At 46.3% G+C, this 13028-nt stretch overlaps 1 protein-coding gene across 7 annotated transcripts in view; it reads left to right on the forward strand.

The window, feature by feature from the left end:
* Positions 1-8715: 8715 nt before the first annotated feature.
* Positions 8716-13028, forward strand: part of LOC105008031 (transducin-like enhancer protein 4) — a 25426-nt gene continuing 21113 nt past the window's right edge. For 6 of the 7 annotated variants that reach the window (XR_003782807.2, XM_029124773.2, XM_029124775.2 and 3 more), the window contains exons 1-5: positions 8716-9726; positions 9953-10050; positions 10317-10380; positions 10470-10514; positions 11441-11503. Coding sequence is in view for 6 of the 7 variants with exons in the window: in XM_029124773.2 (XP_028980606.2) it covers positions 9661-9726; positions 9953-10050; positions 10317-10380; positions 10470-10514; positions 11441-11503 (336 nt within the window). In the remaining variant the exon portion in view is untranslated. The remainder of the gene's footprint in view (positions 9727-9952; positions 10051-10316; positions 10381-10469; positions 10515-11440; positions 11504-13028) is intronic. The other variant, XM_029124776.2, reaches the window with a different exon arrangement.

Consider the following 13028-nt stretch of genomic DNA (forward strand, 5'->3'; position numbering starts at 1 on the left):
ATGTGTGTGTGGGGTGGGTGGATGTGTGTTTGGGGTGGGTGGATGTGTGTGTGTGTGGGGTGGGGGGATGTGTGTGTGTGTGGGGAGGGGTGGATGTGTGTGTGTGGGGTAGGTGGATGTGTGTGTGGGGTGGGTGGGTGTGTGTGTGTGTGGTGGGGAGATGTGTGTGTGTGGGGTGGGTGGATGTGTGTGTGGGGTGGTTGGATGTGTGTGTGGGGTGGGTGGGTGTGTGTGTGTGTGGTGGGGAGATGTGTGTGTGTGTGGGGTGGGTGGATGTGTGTGTGGGGTGGTTGGATGTGTGTGTGGGGTGGGGGGATCGGACCTGTTTGTCCAGCACATCCCACAGATGCCCGATTGGATTGAGAATTTGGCGACCAAGTCAACACCTTTTATATTATATTTGAACTTGTTGTGTTCTTCAAACCATTCCTGAACCATTTTTGTTTTATGGCAGGGCGCATTATCCTGCTGAAAGAGGCCAATGCCATCAGGGAATAACGTTGCCATGAAAGGGTGCCCATGGTCTTCAACAATGCTCAGGTAGGTGGTAGGTGTCAAAGTAACATCCATATGAATGGCAGGACCCAAGGTTTCCCAGAAGAACATTGCCAAAAGCATCACACTGCCTCCGCTGGCTTGCCTTCTTCCCATAGTGCATCCTGGTGCCATGTGTTCTCCAGGTAAACGTGATTCATCAGACCAGGCCACCTTCTTCCATTGCTCCATAATCCAATTCTGATGCTCACTTGGCCATTTTAGGCACTTTTGGCTGTGGACAGGTGTCTGCATGGGCACCCTGACCAGTCTGCAGCTACTCAGCCCCATACGCAACAAACTGTGATGCACTGTGTGTTCTGACACCTTTCTATCAGTACCAGCATTAACTTTTTTAGCAATTTGAGCGGTGGGTGGGTGTGTGTGTGTAGTGGGGTGGGGGGATGTGTGTGTGGGGTGTGTGGGTGTGTGTGTGTTGGGTGTGTGGGTGTGTGTGTGTGGGGTGGGGGGGATGTGTGTGTGGGGTGGGGGGATGTGTGGGAGTGTGTGTGAGGGGTAGGGGGATGTGTGTGTGGGGTAGGGGGATGTGTGTGTGGGGTAGGGGGATGTGTGTGTGGGTTGGGGTCAATGGCACCAGGGATTCTGGATGGTCCTCGGCTCCAGCTTTGGTGCTGAATGGTCGGTGATTGAGACGGAGCGACCGGTAGAACGCAGTGATTGGGTTGCTATTGATTACCTATCAGGGTTTCAGATGGCCTCCTGGAAGCCATTCTGTTAAATAGGACCGACCTTAAATGGTTCCATTGAGCCGTGGTCCAAATGGCACCCTATTCACTCAATGCCCTGGGCAGGTGCAGTGCCCTAGAGAGGGGACAGGCTGGTGTGTGGGATGCCAACCAGGGCGGGGGCCGTCCCAAATAGACCCTAATGGTCTCTGATGACCAGGCAGACTCCTGATGATCACAACTGTACTCCATTAAGGCTATCAGACCCTCCACACCCCTCCACCTCTCCCACTCTGTTTTTCTCTCTCTCCTTAAATTCCGCCCTCTTGCCAAGAATGTGAGAAATAAGAAAGGTAAAATAGAAGACAACAAAAGTGATGTCAACATTGCACATTGTCTTTCAAAAGATATATCCAGTTCAAATGTTAAAGGTTGTAATAATTAACAAATAATCATGCATATGACAAGAGGAAAATAAATGAATAGATTTTTTGGTTAAAATTACATTGTTGCATGGCCTTAATTGGATGTTTGGGCCGTTTTGTGAATTCAAGGTTAGTAAGTGTAACCATTTCAGACAGGAGAAAAGAAGACATAATAATAAATATCGGTTAGTTCCTCTCTCTCGCCATCTCTGTTTCTACCCTCACTTTATATCACAACATTTTTATATAGGCATTTCAAATTGCATATTAGCTATGCACAGTGTTGTAACAATGTGCAAATAATTCTCTCCCCACCTACTGTGCTCGTTTTCTCTCTCAATCTCATATCTCTCCATCTCCTCTGATTATTCTGTACTTGTATATTGCCAAATTCCAGATTGATATACTATATATATATACATAAAGCTGAAAAACTAGACTTATTTGCCCTCATTCATCTAAATATATTTTAGAATCTCACCATTCCACCATTTGCCCATTTAGAATACCTTGCTAAACACAATATTATTATTATCAATGATAATCTGTTATGTAGCTAACTAGGTCATTTACATCAAGTTACAAATGTACATAGCAAGCAATAGCCTACTCAAGTTACTGTAGCTCTGTGGAGGAAGATTTGTAGCTAGTTGACTCTTTGTATCTCCCTGTGTCTCTCTCTCTGTGTTTCAGATGTGAATGAGTTGTACCAGTTTCAGATCTTCTGTTCTGGTTGACCATTTTCCTACACCTCTCAGATTTACTTCCCCAAAGACACAACAAGATATGTCAACATAATGAGTGTGTCAGACAACCAAGAAGGAGAAAGATAAGATAAGAAAGTCACCAGTCAAGACCAGCAAGTCTCAACAACAACCAACCACCTCTGGTTCCTCCAAAACCCCTCACAACAAACAGAGAAAGGCAGACAAACAGAGGCCATACCACTGCTCACAGTGTGTGAAGCGTTTTAGTACACAGTTCTTCACCAACATGATACCCACAACACGTACACCCACATAGAAGTAAAAGCCTAATTACTGCTCCCAGTGTGGTGAGAGTTTCAGTTATTCGTGTAATCCCAGAACACACCAGCGCACTCACACAGGAGTGAAGCCTTATTACTGCCCCAAGTGTGGAAAGAGTTTCTGTCATCAAGATTATCTCAGAACACACCAACTCACTCAGGAGAAAAGCCTCACCACTGCTCCCAGTGCAGGAGGAATTTCAGTTATCAGTGTAATCTCAGAAGACACCAGCGCATTCACACAGGAGAGAGTTGAATCAGCTGTGCTTCGCTAGTGCTACAGTGAAAATGTGTACTGTTGGGGTTACTCAAGGACAGGAGTTGTGAAACACTGTTTCAGACAGTAAGGAAATTAATCTTTCATTCTCAAATAAATGTTATACAAATTCATTCAACATGAGTGATTTGCTGTATATAGTGTGAACATTTGAGTGAAAATCCAACATTTTTAAATGGGTGAAATAGGTGACAATAAAATTTGGCAAATGATGACAGTGATGATCTCCCAATAACCAATATAGGTTCTCATTAGAACCCTTTACGAGACGTTCTGCTAGGAAATGATTTTGGAGCTAGGACCGTTAAAATTAAGGTCTACTTAGAACCAGTATAGGATCTTAGCAGAGCACTTTATGAAAAATGTATCTGTAAAGAATCATTGTTCCATTCTTGATGAGCCGCTATGATGAACCATAAACAATTCTTATATACAGCTATTTTGTGTTGATTCCCAGTAATATCAAATACTTTTTTTAAACACCACGTCTGAAAAGGTTCTTTATAGATCTCATCTCATCTTCATCCGCTTATCCCGTATCTGATCGTGGGGGCAGCAGCTCCAGCAGGGAACCCCAAACTTCCCTTTCCCGAGCCACATTTGCCAGCTCTGACTGGGGGATCCTGAGGCGTTCCCAGGCCAGTGTCGAAATATAATCTCTCCACCTAGTCCTGGGCCTACCCCGAGGTTTCCTCCCAGCTGGACATGCCTGGAACACCTCCCTAGGGAGACGTCCTGGGGGCATCCTTACCAGATGCCCGAACCACCTCAACTGGCTCCTTTCGACGCAAAGGAGCAGCGGCTCTACTCCGAGTTCCTCACGGATGGCTGAGCTTCTCACCATATCCCTAAGGGAGAAGCCAGCCACCCTTCTGAGAAAACCCATTTCAGCCGCTTGTACTCGCGATCTTGTTATTTCGGTCATGACCCAGCCTTCATGACCATAGGTGAGGGTAGGAACGAAAATTGACCGGTATATCGTCAGCTTTGCCTTCCGGCTCAGCTCTCTTTTCGTCACAACAGTGCGGTAAATCGAATGCAATACCGCCCCTGCTGCTCCGATTTTCTGGCCAATCTCCCGCTCCATTGTCCCCTCACTCGCGAACAAGACCCCGAGATACTTGAACTCCTTTACTTGGGGTAACGCCTCATTCCCTACCCGGAGGAGGCACTCCATCGGTTTCCTGCTGAGAACCATGGCCTCAGATTTAGAGGTGCTAATCCTCATCCCAACCGCTTCGCACTCGGCTGCGAACTGGTCCAGTGAGTGCTGAAGGTCACAGACCGATGATGCCATCAGGACCACATCATCCGCAAAAAGCAGCGATGAGATCCCCAGCCTACCGAACTGCAACCCCTCCCCACCCCGACTATGCCTCGATATCCTGTCCATGAAAGGTATAAACAGGATTGGTGACAAAGCGCAGCCCTGGCCAACCCCCACCTGAACACCCAAAGCGTTCAACATTTCTGGACGGATCTCGTCAATCTCCGGAGCTTTGCCCCTGTGAAGTTGTTTGACTACCTCAGTGACTTCTGCCATGGAGATTGACGATGCTTCCCCATCAGCCTCCAGCTCTGCCTCTACTATAGAGGGCGTGTTAGTGGAATTTAGGAGTTCCACAAAGTGTTCCTTCCATCGCCCAATTAGCTCCTCAGTTGAGGTCAACAGTGTCCCATCCTTACTGTACACAGCTTGGATGGTTCCCCGTTTTCCCCTCCTGAGGTGGCGGACGGTTTTCCAGAAACACCTTGGTGCCGACCGAAAGTCCTTCTCCATGGCTTCCCCAAACAAAATCAATCATCGACCTTGCGGCCTAGGGTGCTCTGGTACCACGTACACTTATGAGCATCCTTATGTTCGTACATGGTGTTCGTTATAGATAATCCATGACTAGCACAGAACTCTAACAACAAACAACCACTTGAGTTTAGATCAGGGAGGCCGTTCCTCCCTATCACGCCTCTCCAGGTGTCTCCATCATTGCCCACGTGTGCGTTGAAGTCCCCCAGCAGAATTATGGAGTCCCCTACTGGAGCCCCATACAGGACTCCATTCAGGGTCTCCAAGAAGGCCAAGTACTCCGAACTGCTGTTTGAGGCATATGCACAAACAACAGTCAGAGATCCCCCCCCCCACAACCCGTAGGCGTAGGGAGGCGACCCTCTCATCCACTGGGGTAAACTCCAACATAGCGGCACTCAGCCGGGGGCTTGTGAGTATCCCAACCACCGCCCGGCGCCTCACACCTTGGGCAACTCCAGAGAAGATTAAAGTCCATCCCCTATCCAGGAGTACGGTTCCAGAACCGAGACTGTGAGTGGATGTAAGCCCCACCAGATCTAACTGATAGCGCTCCACCTCCCTCACAAGTTCCGGCTCCTTCCCCCACAGAGAGGTGACGTTCCACGTCCCCAGAGCCAGCCCCTGCTGCCTGGGTCTGGTCCGTCGAGGCCCCTGGCCTTCACTGCCACCCATATGGCAGCGCACCCGACCCCAGCGGTTCCTCCCATGAGTGGTGGGCACATAGGATGGAGAGGGGGGTGCCACATTGCTTTTTCGGGCAATGCCCGGCCAACAGGCGCTCGCCGGCGAGTCCTCCCTCTGGGCCTGGCACCAGACGGGGGCCCCGGGCTTCCTCCGGGCAGGGTAACTCCTCCTCTTCCTCGTTTGTGCATAAGGGTTTCTTGAACCACTATCTTTATAGATCCCAAAAAATATCCATTATAAGTTCCACTATGGAATTGCTTTGAAGAACCAGAATTGGTTCCAATCAGGGAATTCAAACCCCTCATTGGGATAAGAGGAAAGGGAGATGATGGTTGTTGAAATCTGATTGGCTCACAGTTCTCAGCAACACACACCAAATAACACATTCTGGCCACAGCTCGTCTACCACCTCCAACCGACTACTGTCCCATGCTGTTGTGACTGTGCTAGCCTGCTGAGCTCAAGCCTCAGAGCAGGCATTTCTCTGAAGACTTCTGGGTATGTTTGTGTCCATACAGCATGGCAATCTGACCAGATAGAAACAATAAGCTTCATGCCAAAGAAGTAAAAATTTTTCAATATGAGTGATGGGTGTGTTTAAAGTTTAATGTAATAAAGTAGGTCTCTGTCAGAAGCCAGCCATTTGAGTTCCAGATGAGACTTAATGAAACAGGAAATAAGTAGTGACACAGGGTTGGAGTGTGTGTCTGTGTGTGCGTGTGTTAGAGTGTGAATCTGTGTGTGTGTGTGTGTTACAGTGTGTGTCTGTGTGTGTGTGTGTGTATTTGAGTGTGTGTGTGTGTGTTAGAGTGTGAGTCTGTGTGTTACAGTGTGTGTCTGTGTGTGTGTGTTGGAGTGTGTGTCTGTGTCTGTGTGTGGGTGTTACAGTGTGTGTCTGTGTGTGTGTGTTAGAGTGTGAGTCTGTGTGTGTGTTACAGTGTGTGTCTGTGTGTGTGTGTTAGAGTGTGTGTCTGTGTGTGCTTGTGTTAGAGTGTGAGTCTGTGTGTGTGTTAGAGTGTGATTCTGTGTGTGTGTGTTAGAGTGTGTGTCTGTGTGTGTGTGTTAGAGTGTGAGTCTGTGTGCGCATGTGTTAGATTATGTCTGTGTGTGCTTGTGTCAGAGTGTGAATGTGTGTGTGCTTGTGTTAGAGTGTGAATGTGTGTGTGCTTGTGTTAGAGTGTGAGTGTGTGTGTGCTTGTGTTAGAGTGTGAGTGTGTGTGTGCTTGCGTTAGAGTGTGAGTATGTTTGTCAGGCAAAGATAAGGATACAGATGTAATGATGCAAGTTGGAGTAGGGAAGGATTAGTGCTGAGAGCATAGTGTTAACTCCCCCCTTCACACACACACACACACACACACACACACAACTAAACCTCCTCTGTCATCACACTATCAAACCTGTCGGGGCTGGTGGAGAGGGAATATGTGGAGTTGCCATAGTGTGTGTGTTCTCCTCTGCTTGTGCGTTTGCGTGTGTGGGTTCTCCTCTGCTTGTGCGTTTGCGTGTGTTCTCCTCTGCTTGTGCGTTTGCGTGTGTTTGTTCTCCTCTGCTTGTGTGTTTGCGTGTGTGTTCTCCTCTGCTTGTGCGTTTGCTTGTGTGCTTTCTCCTCATCCACTTCATGTTGTTGAGAGAAGCCAGTACTCCATGGACTTTGATTGACAGGTGGTGATATGTCGCTTCGCCTCACTTGACATTTCAGCTTTATAAAACCAGGAAGAACGGAGGAAGGACTGAGGAAGGACGAATGATCACATAGAGGGCTGCAAAAGCAAAAGCTGTTTATCCCTGTACCTCTTGCCCTCATCTCCCTCTCTCATATCCTCTATCGCTCCTTCCCTCATCCGCTCTTCCTCCCTCCATCCCTCCCTCCCCATCGCCTGACCCCCTCATCCATCTTGTTGAGGCATTGTGTTCCAAGGCGTAATATTTCTTTAGAATGGAGGAGTTGAGTCATGGAACAGCACATGAAGACAGAGTCCTGATGTCTTCTTACCTCACCTTGCTCTCTGTTTGCTATATTAATCCAGAGATGGGTTGGTGGTAGTTTGTGAGGGAGGAGGTGAAAACGAGAGCTGGGGGTCTGTTCATTATTTGGTGGGTTTTGCCTGGAGTCAATTCATGATGCCTGGAGTCATTTCATGATGCCTGGAGTCATTTCATGATGCCTGGAGTCATTTCATGATGAGTGTATGCACCACAGGGAGTTTCAACACACTAACTTCAGGACCTCAGAACACCTGTACTACCACACACTAACCCCTGGCCCTCACCAGCTTTCCTCAGGGGAGTCCCCATCTTAAGTGTCGCTTCAAAGTAAACTTCAATCTTGAGTCCAATGCCAGCAGGCGATTTAATCGACGGGATGACATTTTTGTGTCAGACTCAAACCTTATTGGTTAGTAAGTGTATAGCTAGTTAGTGAACTGTGTAATGTTCTGATTGCAGGAAGTAGCATCTGGGTGATCTAAGTGGATCGTGTTCTTTATGTCCTATGTTCTGTCCTTCTGTAACAGATTATGTTATCATTTCCCCGTGACCTGACAGATTAACAGCCTGTTTTGAGTGTCTGTGTGAGTGTGTGTGTGTGAGTTTGTGACAGCGTGTGAGAACCAGAAAACAAAATAAATCCATGTTCACTAACCTTTAGTTACCACATTTTTATGCCTAAACTTAATCTGGCCCTAACACTAAACCGTAATACAAACCGAACCGCTAATACAAAACCTAACAGTTAATGCCAAAACGTAACCTTAATTTTAACACTGTGGAAACTGAAACTGTGAGCCAGAAATCACATTTTCCCATGGGGGACCTGCCAAAAAAGACCAATTTACAGGTTTAACTATTTGTACACATAGACGATGATAAGACACACACACACACACACACACACTGTTGTTTTACTCCAAGGAGCCTCTGTAATGAGAAACTACAGGAAACCGTTTTAGTAGGCCTAATGACTGACAACTGTGTGTGTGTGTGTGTCAATGTGTGTGCTTGTGTGTGTGTCTCAGATAGGGTGAAGTTCTCTCTTTAAGGAGACATCTAGGAGTAATTAGTGGTGATTCCGCAGCACGCGGACAAGCGGAACAATGCGCTGGGTAATACACTCGACGTGGTCACGAGCAGCCTGCCACACACACCACGTTATTTTGATTGACAATAGAACTAATAATTCGCGTCCTCTCATTCCTCCGCAACACGTCAGCCAAGAGGGCGTTCTTTCCCTGGGGGCGTTCCTTCCTCATCACCGAGCAACCATTGGATATATTTTTGATAAGAACCTATGGCACCCACGTGGGGAGCCTGCTTAACATTCCTTCTAGATAGTGATTGGATAACATGATGATGATTGACAAGATAACGGGACATACTGTGGTCTTCACGCGTACAATTGGTTGCTTATACTTATTATTCCTCCTTTATTTTAATGCTTACTTACTTTTTTATTAATCGTTTTCCTTCTGACTACCCCCAGCACCCTGGTCTAAGATCCCTGGAGAAGACGTATCAAGATCCTGTAGTTTTTTTATGTTCAGTACATACCGTAATTCATCTCGAGCTATTGTCTATTGAAACTACACATCCCAGTGACATGAGTGAGTGATTTCCGTTATATAATAACGTTCTACGACTGGATGCTTCCAAACCCGCAGTTAAAAGGTGTAAGTCTACCCAGACGCGGATGATCACAGTGCAGGCGCGGGATCTCTGTGGACCTGGATTGAAACTAACGGACATAACGGTTTCTAAAGGGACGCATCAACGGCACAGCAACTGTTTTTCTGCAAATGAATTTGAACAAGATTAAGCCAATGCTGTAATGAGGAGAAAGTGACAATAAGAAATCTGTCGGGAAAAAAACGATTCGAGAACATACATTGTTTAAAGAAAGAAAACCCTTTCTCAGGTGGCAGGAGCGCTACGGGATTGTAGCCTATTGAAACTCAGCATGAACAAATTCTTTACAGTCGTGTCCATCTGCAAATTACAACAAGACAGTTGTCTGGAAGCCAGAAGAGTGTTGTAATCAGCTGCCAATAGGCTTTGTATTGGACAGGTTAATTAGTAGAATGTCTAATTGGTTTCGGCGGAGGTTTGGAGATTTTCCAGCGGTTGTCCACAGCCGTAGCGGCTCTCAGCCGTTGTAGCTACCCGCTGGTCGTTCATAGAACCCTGCAAGGATCAATACGTGTTCTCCCTGTTCATTGTCTTGGTGGATGAACTTAAACATATTATTAATGATTCGAGACCTGAGCAAGATGTACCCACAGGCACGGCACCCGGTAAGTAGCCCATGTCAGAACAAAAAATACAACCACTACGACGCAAGTGATTCCACTGCCACCCAGACCACGCGTCATCTCTTTGGTTCAGTTTCCGGGCCATGGCGCGGAAACTGAACAATTTGGGGTTTTTTGTCCAGTGACAGCAACGAAGTGTGTATATGTGTGTAATTGAGAGAGCGAATGACGATTCGTGTGTCTGGCTGATGTTTATGTTGTTTCCCAGGTGCCTCACCAGCCAGGTCAACAGTTCAAGTTCACTGTGTCGGAGTCTTGTGATCGCATCAAGGAGGAGTTCCAGTTTCTACAAGCACAGTTTCACAGGTAACACATGCACGGGAACACAAGCACGATCCATGAAAGTGTGGACAGGCATAATGAGCTCACTAGTCGTGATTTCCCATAGGTTAGTGTACTAGGACTTCCTCCTGATAAGTATAGTACACTCTTACACGCACTCACACTCAGGGTGTATAGCGGGAAATGCTTTGTTTTAACAGTATTGATAAAATGATCTGTGCTGGGCTGAGACATCAATGAAGATGGGACTCTTGTAGTGATCATCAACCCAACTGTCTGTCTGTTGTCAGTCTGAAATTGGAGTGTGACAAGCTATCCAGTGAGAAGACTGAGATGCAGAGACACTATGTAATGGTAAGACTCCATTCTGCCACCACACTGTGCATGGTGACAATCTGAACCAGAAGAACCGAAACCAGGCTAAATATCCATTTGTCTTTCAGTACTATGAGATGTCTTATGGACTCAACATTGAGATGCACAAACAGGTAGGAAACTGGAGATGGTTGAACTTGTTGAAATAATGAGTGTGTGTGAATACAGTAAATATTATGTGTGAGTGTTACCTATGCTGTCTAAGAGTTGGTAAAGTATATTAGTGTCCCTGAGTAGACTCTGACTTGATGGAGGGATTAGAGAGGGAGGAGGAGATAGACAATAAGAGAGAGGGAGGGGAAGGGAGAGACAGATAAGGGGAGCGATACAGTCCCATTAAGGAGAGAGGGCTGTGTGGCCTAAAGGTACCAAGCGTTTTGCCAATATTGCTTGTTGAGCGTTTCACAAGGCCAATGGTTTTATTGATCTCTGCAATGAGTGGCTCAGCTTTATTTACACTGGAGGGCTCTGTCAGGGGGAGGAGGGGGAGGAGGAGGGGGAGGAGGAGAGGGATTGATCTAGGGAGGGAAAAATAAGGGAAAGACAAGGGGAGAGAGGAGCACAGAAGAGAGAACATCAATCTCAAATATCAGAAAGAGAGAGAAAAGGATGGAGAGGAAGAAAGGGAGGACTGAGAGTGTTTTTTATTGTGGTTTACCTTTAAAACCTCTCCATAGGATGTATCAGTCCATTAGGAGTTAAGTACTGGGATGTGGTCAGCAGGTGTGCTGATGCTGTGCTTACACAGCTGAGCTGGGAGACAGATGAATGGGTTGGCTGTTTGAAAGACAGCTAGCGGGCCAATACAACCCAGACACAGAGGATGGAGACTGGTTCTGGTGTGTGTGGTCAGACTAATGACTCTTACCTAACCCTGACTCATGGAAATACCTTCAACTATGTGGTCATCCAGGAGTTCAGTTAGCCACGGGTAAAAGTGCTCTTTCAGGAGCTGCAGCGGAAGAGGTGTTTGTGTGTCCACTCAAGGTTTTTTAAGTGTTGAGAATTAATATGAAGTGTGTGTTTTTCTGTCTTACAGGCTGAGATGGTGAAGCGACTGAATGCCATCTGTGCTCAGGTCATCCCGTTCCTCTCTCAAGAGGTGAGTCCACCCATGTCTTGTCTTTTGTTGTCTTCCAGTAGAAAATAAGGGAGGATTTTAAATAAAGTTAATAAAGAGAAGTGAAAAAGGATTGTTAAAATTAGGTGGAGTAATGAAGGGAGAGAGAGAGAGCTGAGTAACCCCGGCCGTTGAGGAGGCTTGAGACAGGAAGTGTACCTGAGAAGGGAAGTGTACCTGAGACAGGAAGTGTACCTGAGACAGGAAGTGTACCACAGCAGAACCTGAGACAGAACTGGTCCACAGTTGATCCACCTGAGATAAAGTTGTACTAAAGCAGAACCTGAGACAGAAATGTACTAAAACAGAACCTGACACAGAGCTGTACCAAAGCAGAACCTGAGATAAAACTGTACTAAAGCAGAACCTGTTATGAAGCTGTACTAAAGCAGAACCTTAGATAAAGCTGCACTAAAGCAGAACCTGAGATAAAGCAGTATTAAAGACCTCTCTGTTGAGAGTAGACTACCCATCCCTTTTGGGTGCGGAAACGGGCAGCACACTAAAAGCCTGTCTGCTAAAACATGAGGGACAGCTTCTTACAAACAAACCTGTCTTATGTCATTGTTATGTTATTATTATTTGTACAGTATGTTGGCTTTTCTTGATTACTCTTCTACTACTTGTCCTGTCAACAACAATTACTATTACTTACATTTTTTGTACTTTCAAAATAAATCATTTTTTACCGAGCACACATCATAAAGACAATTTAATTCACAGAGCAACTTTAAGACTCAGCAGGAAGCCTCTGACCTTCCAGGGAGTTTTTTAAGGTCAAACCTACATTCCCCATAATCCTCTGGGCCCAGAGTCATACATCTGGAGTTTGACTATCGTATAGGATAAAATATATAGATATAGAATGGAAATAATGAGAGTTGCAACAAGAGAGAACAAATAATGGAGTGTACCTCTCCTCCCCTGAGAGATGTTGATGGAGTGCTGATGACGCGGCCCGTTCTTTGAATGTGTCCAGACAGGGAAATCCCCACACAATATCTCTGACCACTTTTTGGAGAGGGTCACCAGATATGAACAGTATCCGACTACAATGACACTTGTGTGATTAGTGAAATGTGTTGGTGTCTGTTCACATGTGTGTTCATGTTTGTGTCCCCAGGGGGATCAAATCATTTGCAATATCCAGGTCCTTCAAACATCAAATATTGTGTGTGTGGGGGGGGGGGGGGGGGGGGGGGGCTTAATTAGCTAGAGTGGTATTACACCGTTTGCATGTTAAAGACTGTAATATTTATTATTAAAATGTTCTGTTCAACTGTCTGAATTAAATTCACTAGCTGATGTAGGCTACAGCCCCAAGCTTAATCAACAAGCCCCAAGCTTAAGATACTCCATGCAAACCAACTACTGTAGCTAGCCATCTCCATTTGAACATATTCTGATAAACAAACTTGGACATTGACCCAGACCCAAACCCTAGAGACCCAGACCCAAACCATGGAGACCCAGACCAAGACCCAAACCATGGAGACCAAGACCAAGA

Source organism: Esox lucius, chromosome 13, assembly GCF_011004845.1.
Source record: "Esox lucius isolate fEsoLuc1 chromosome 13, fEsoLuc1.pri, whole genome shotgun sequence".
Classification (NCBI taxonomy): Eukaryota; Metazoa; Chordata; class Actinopteri; order Esociformes; family Esocidae; genus Esox; species Esox lucius.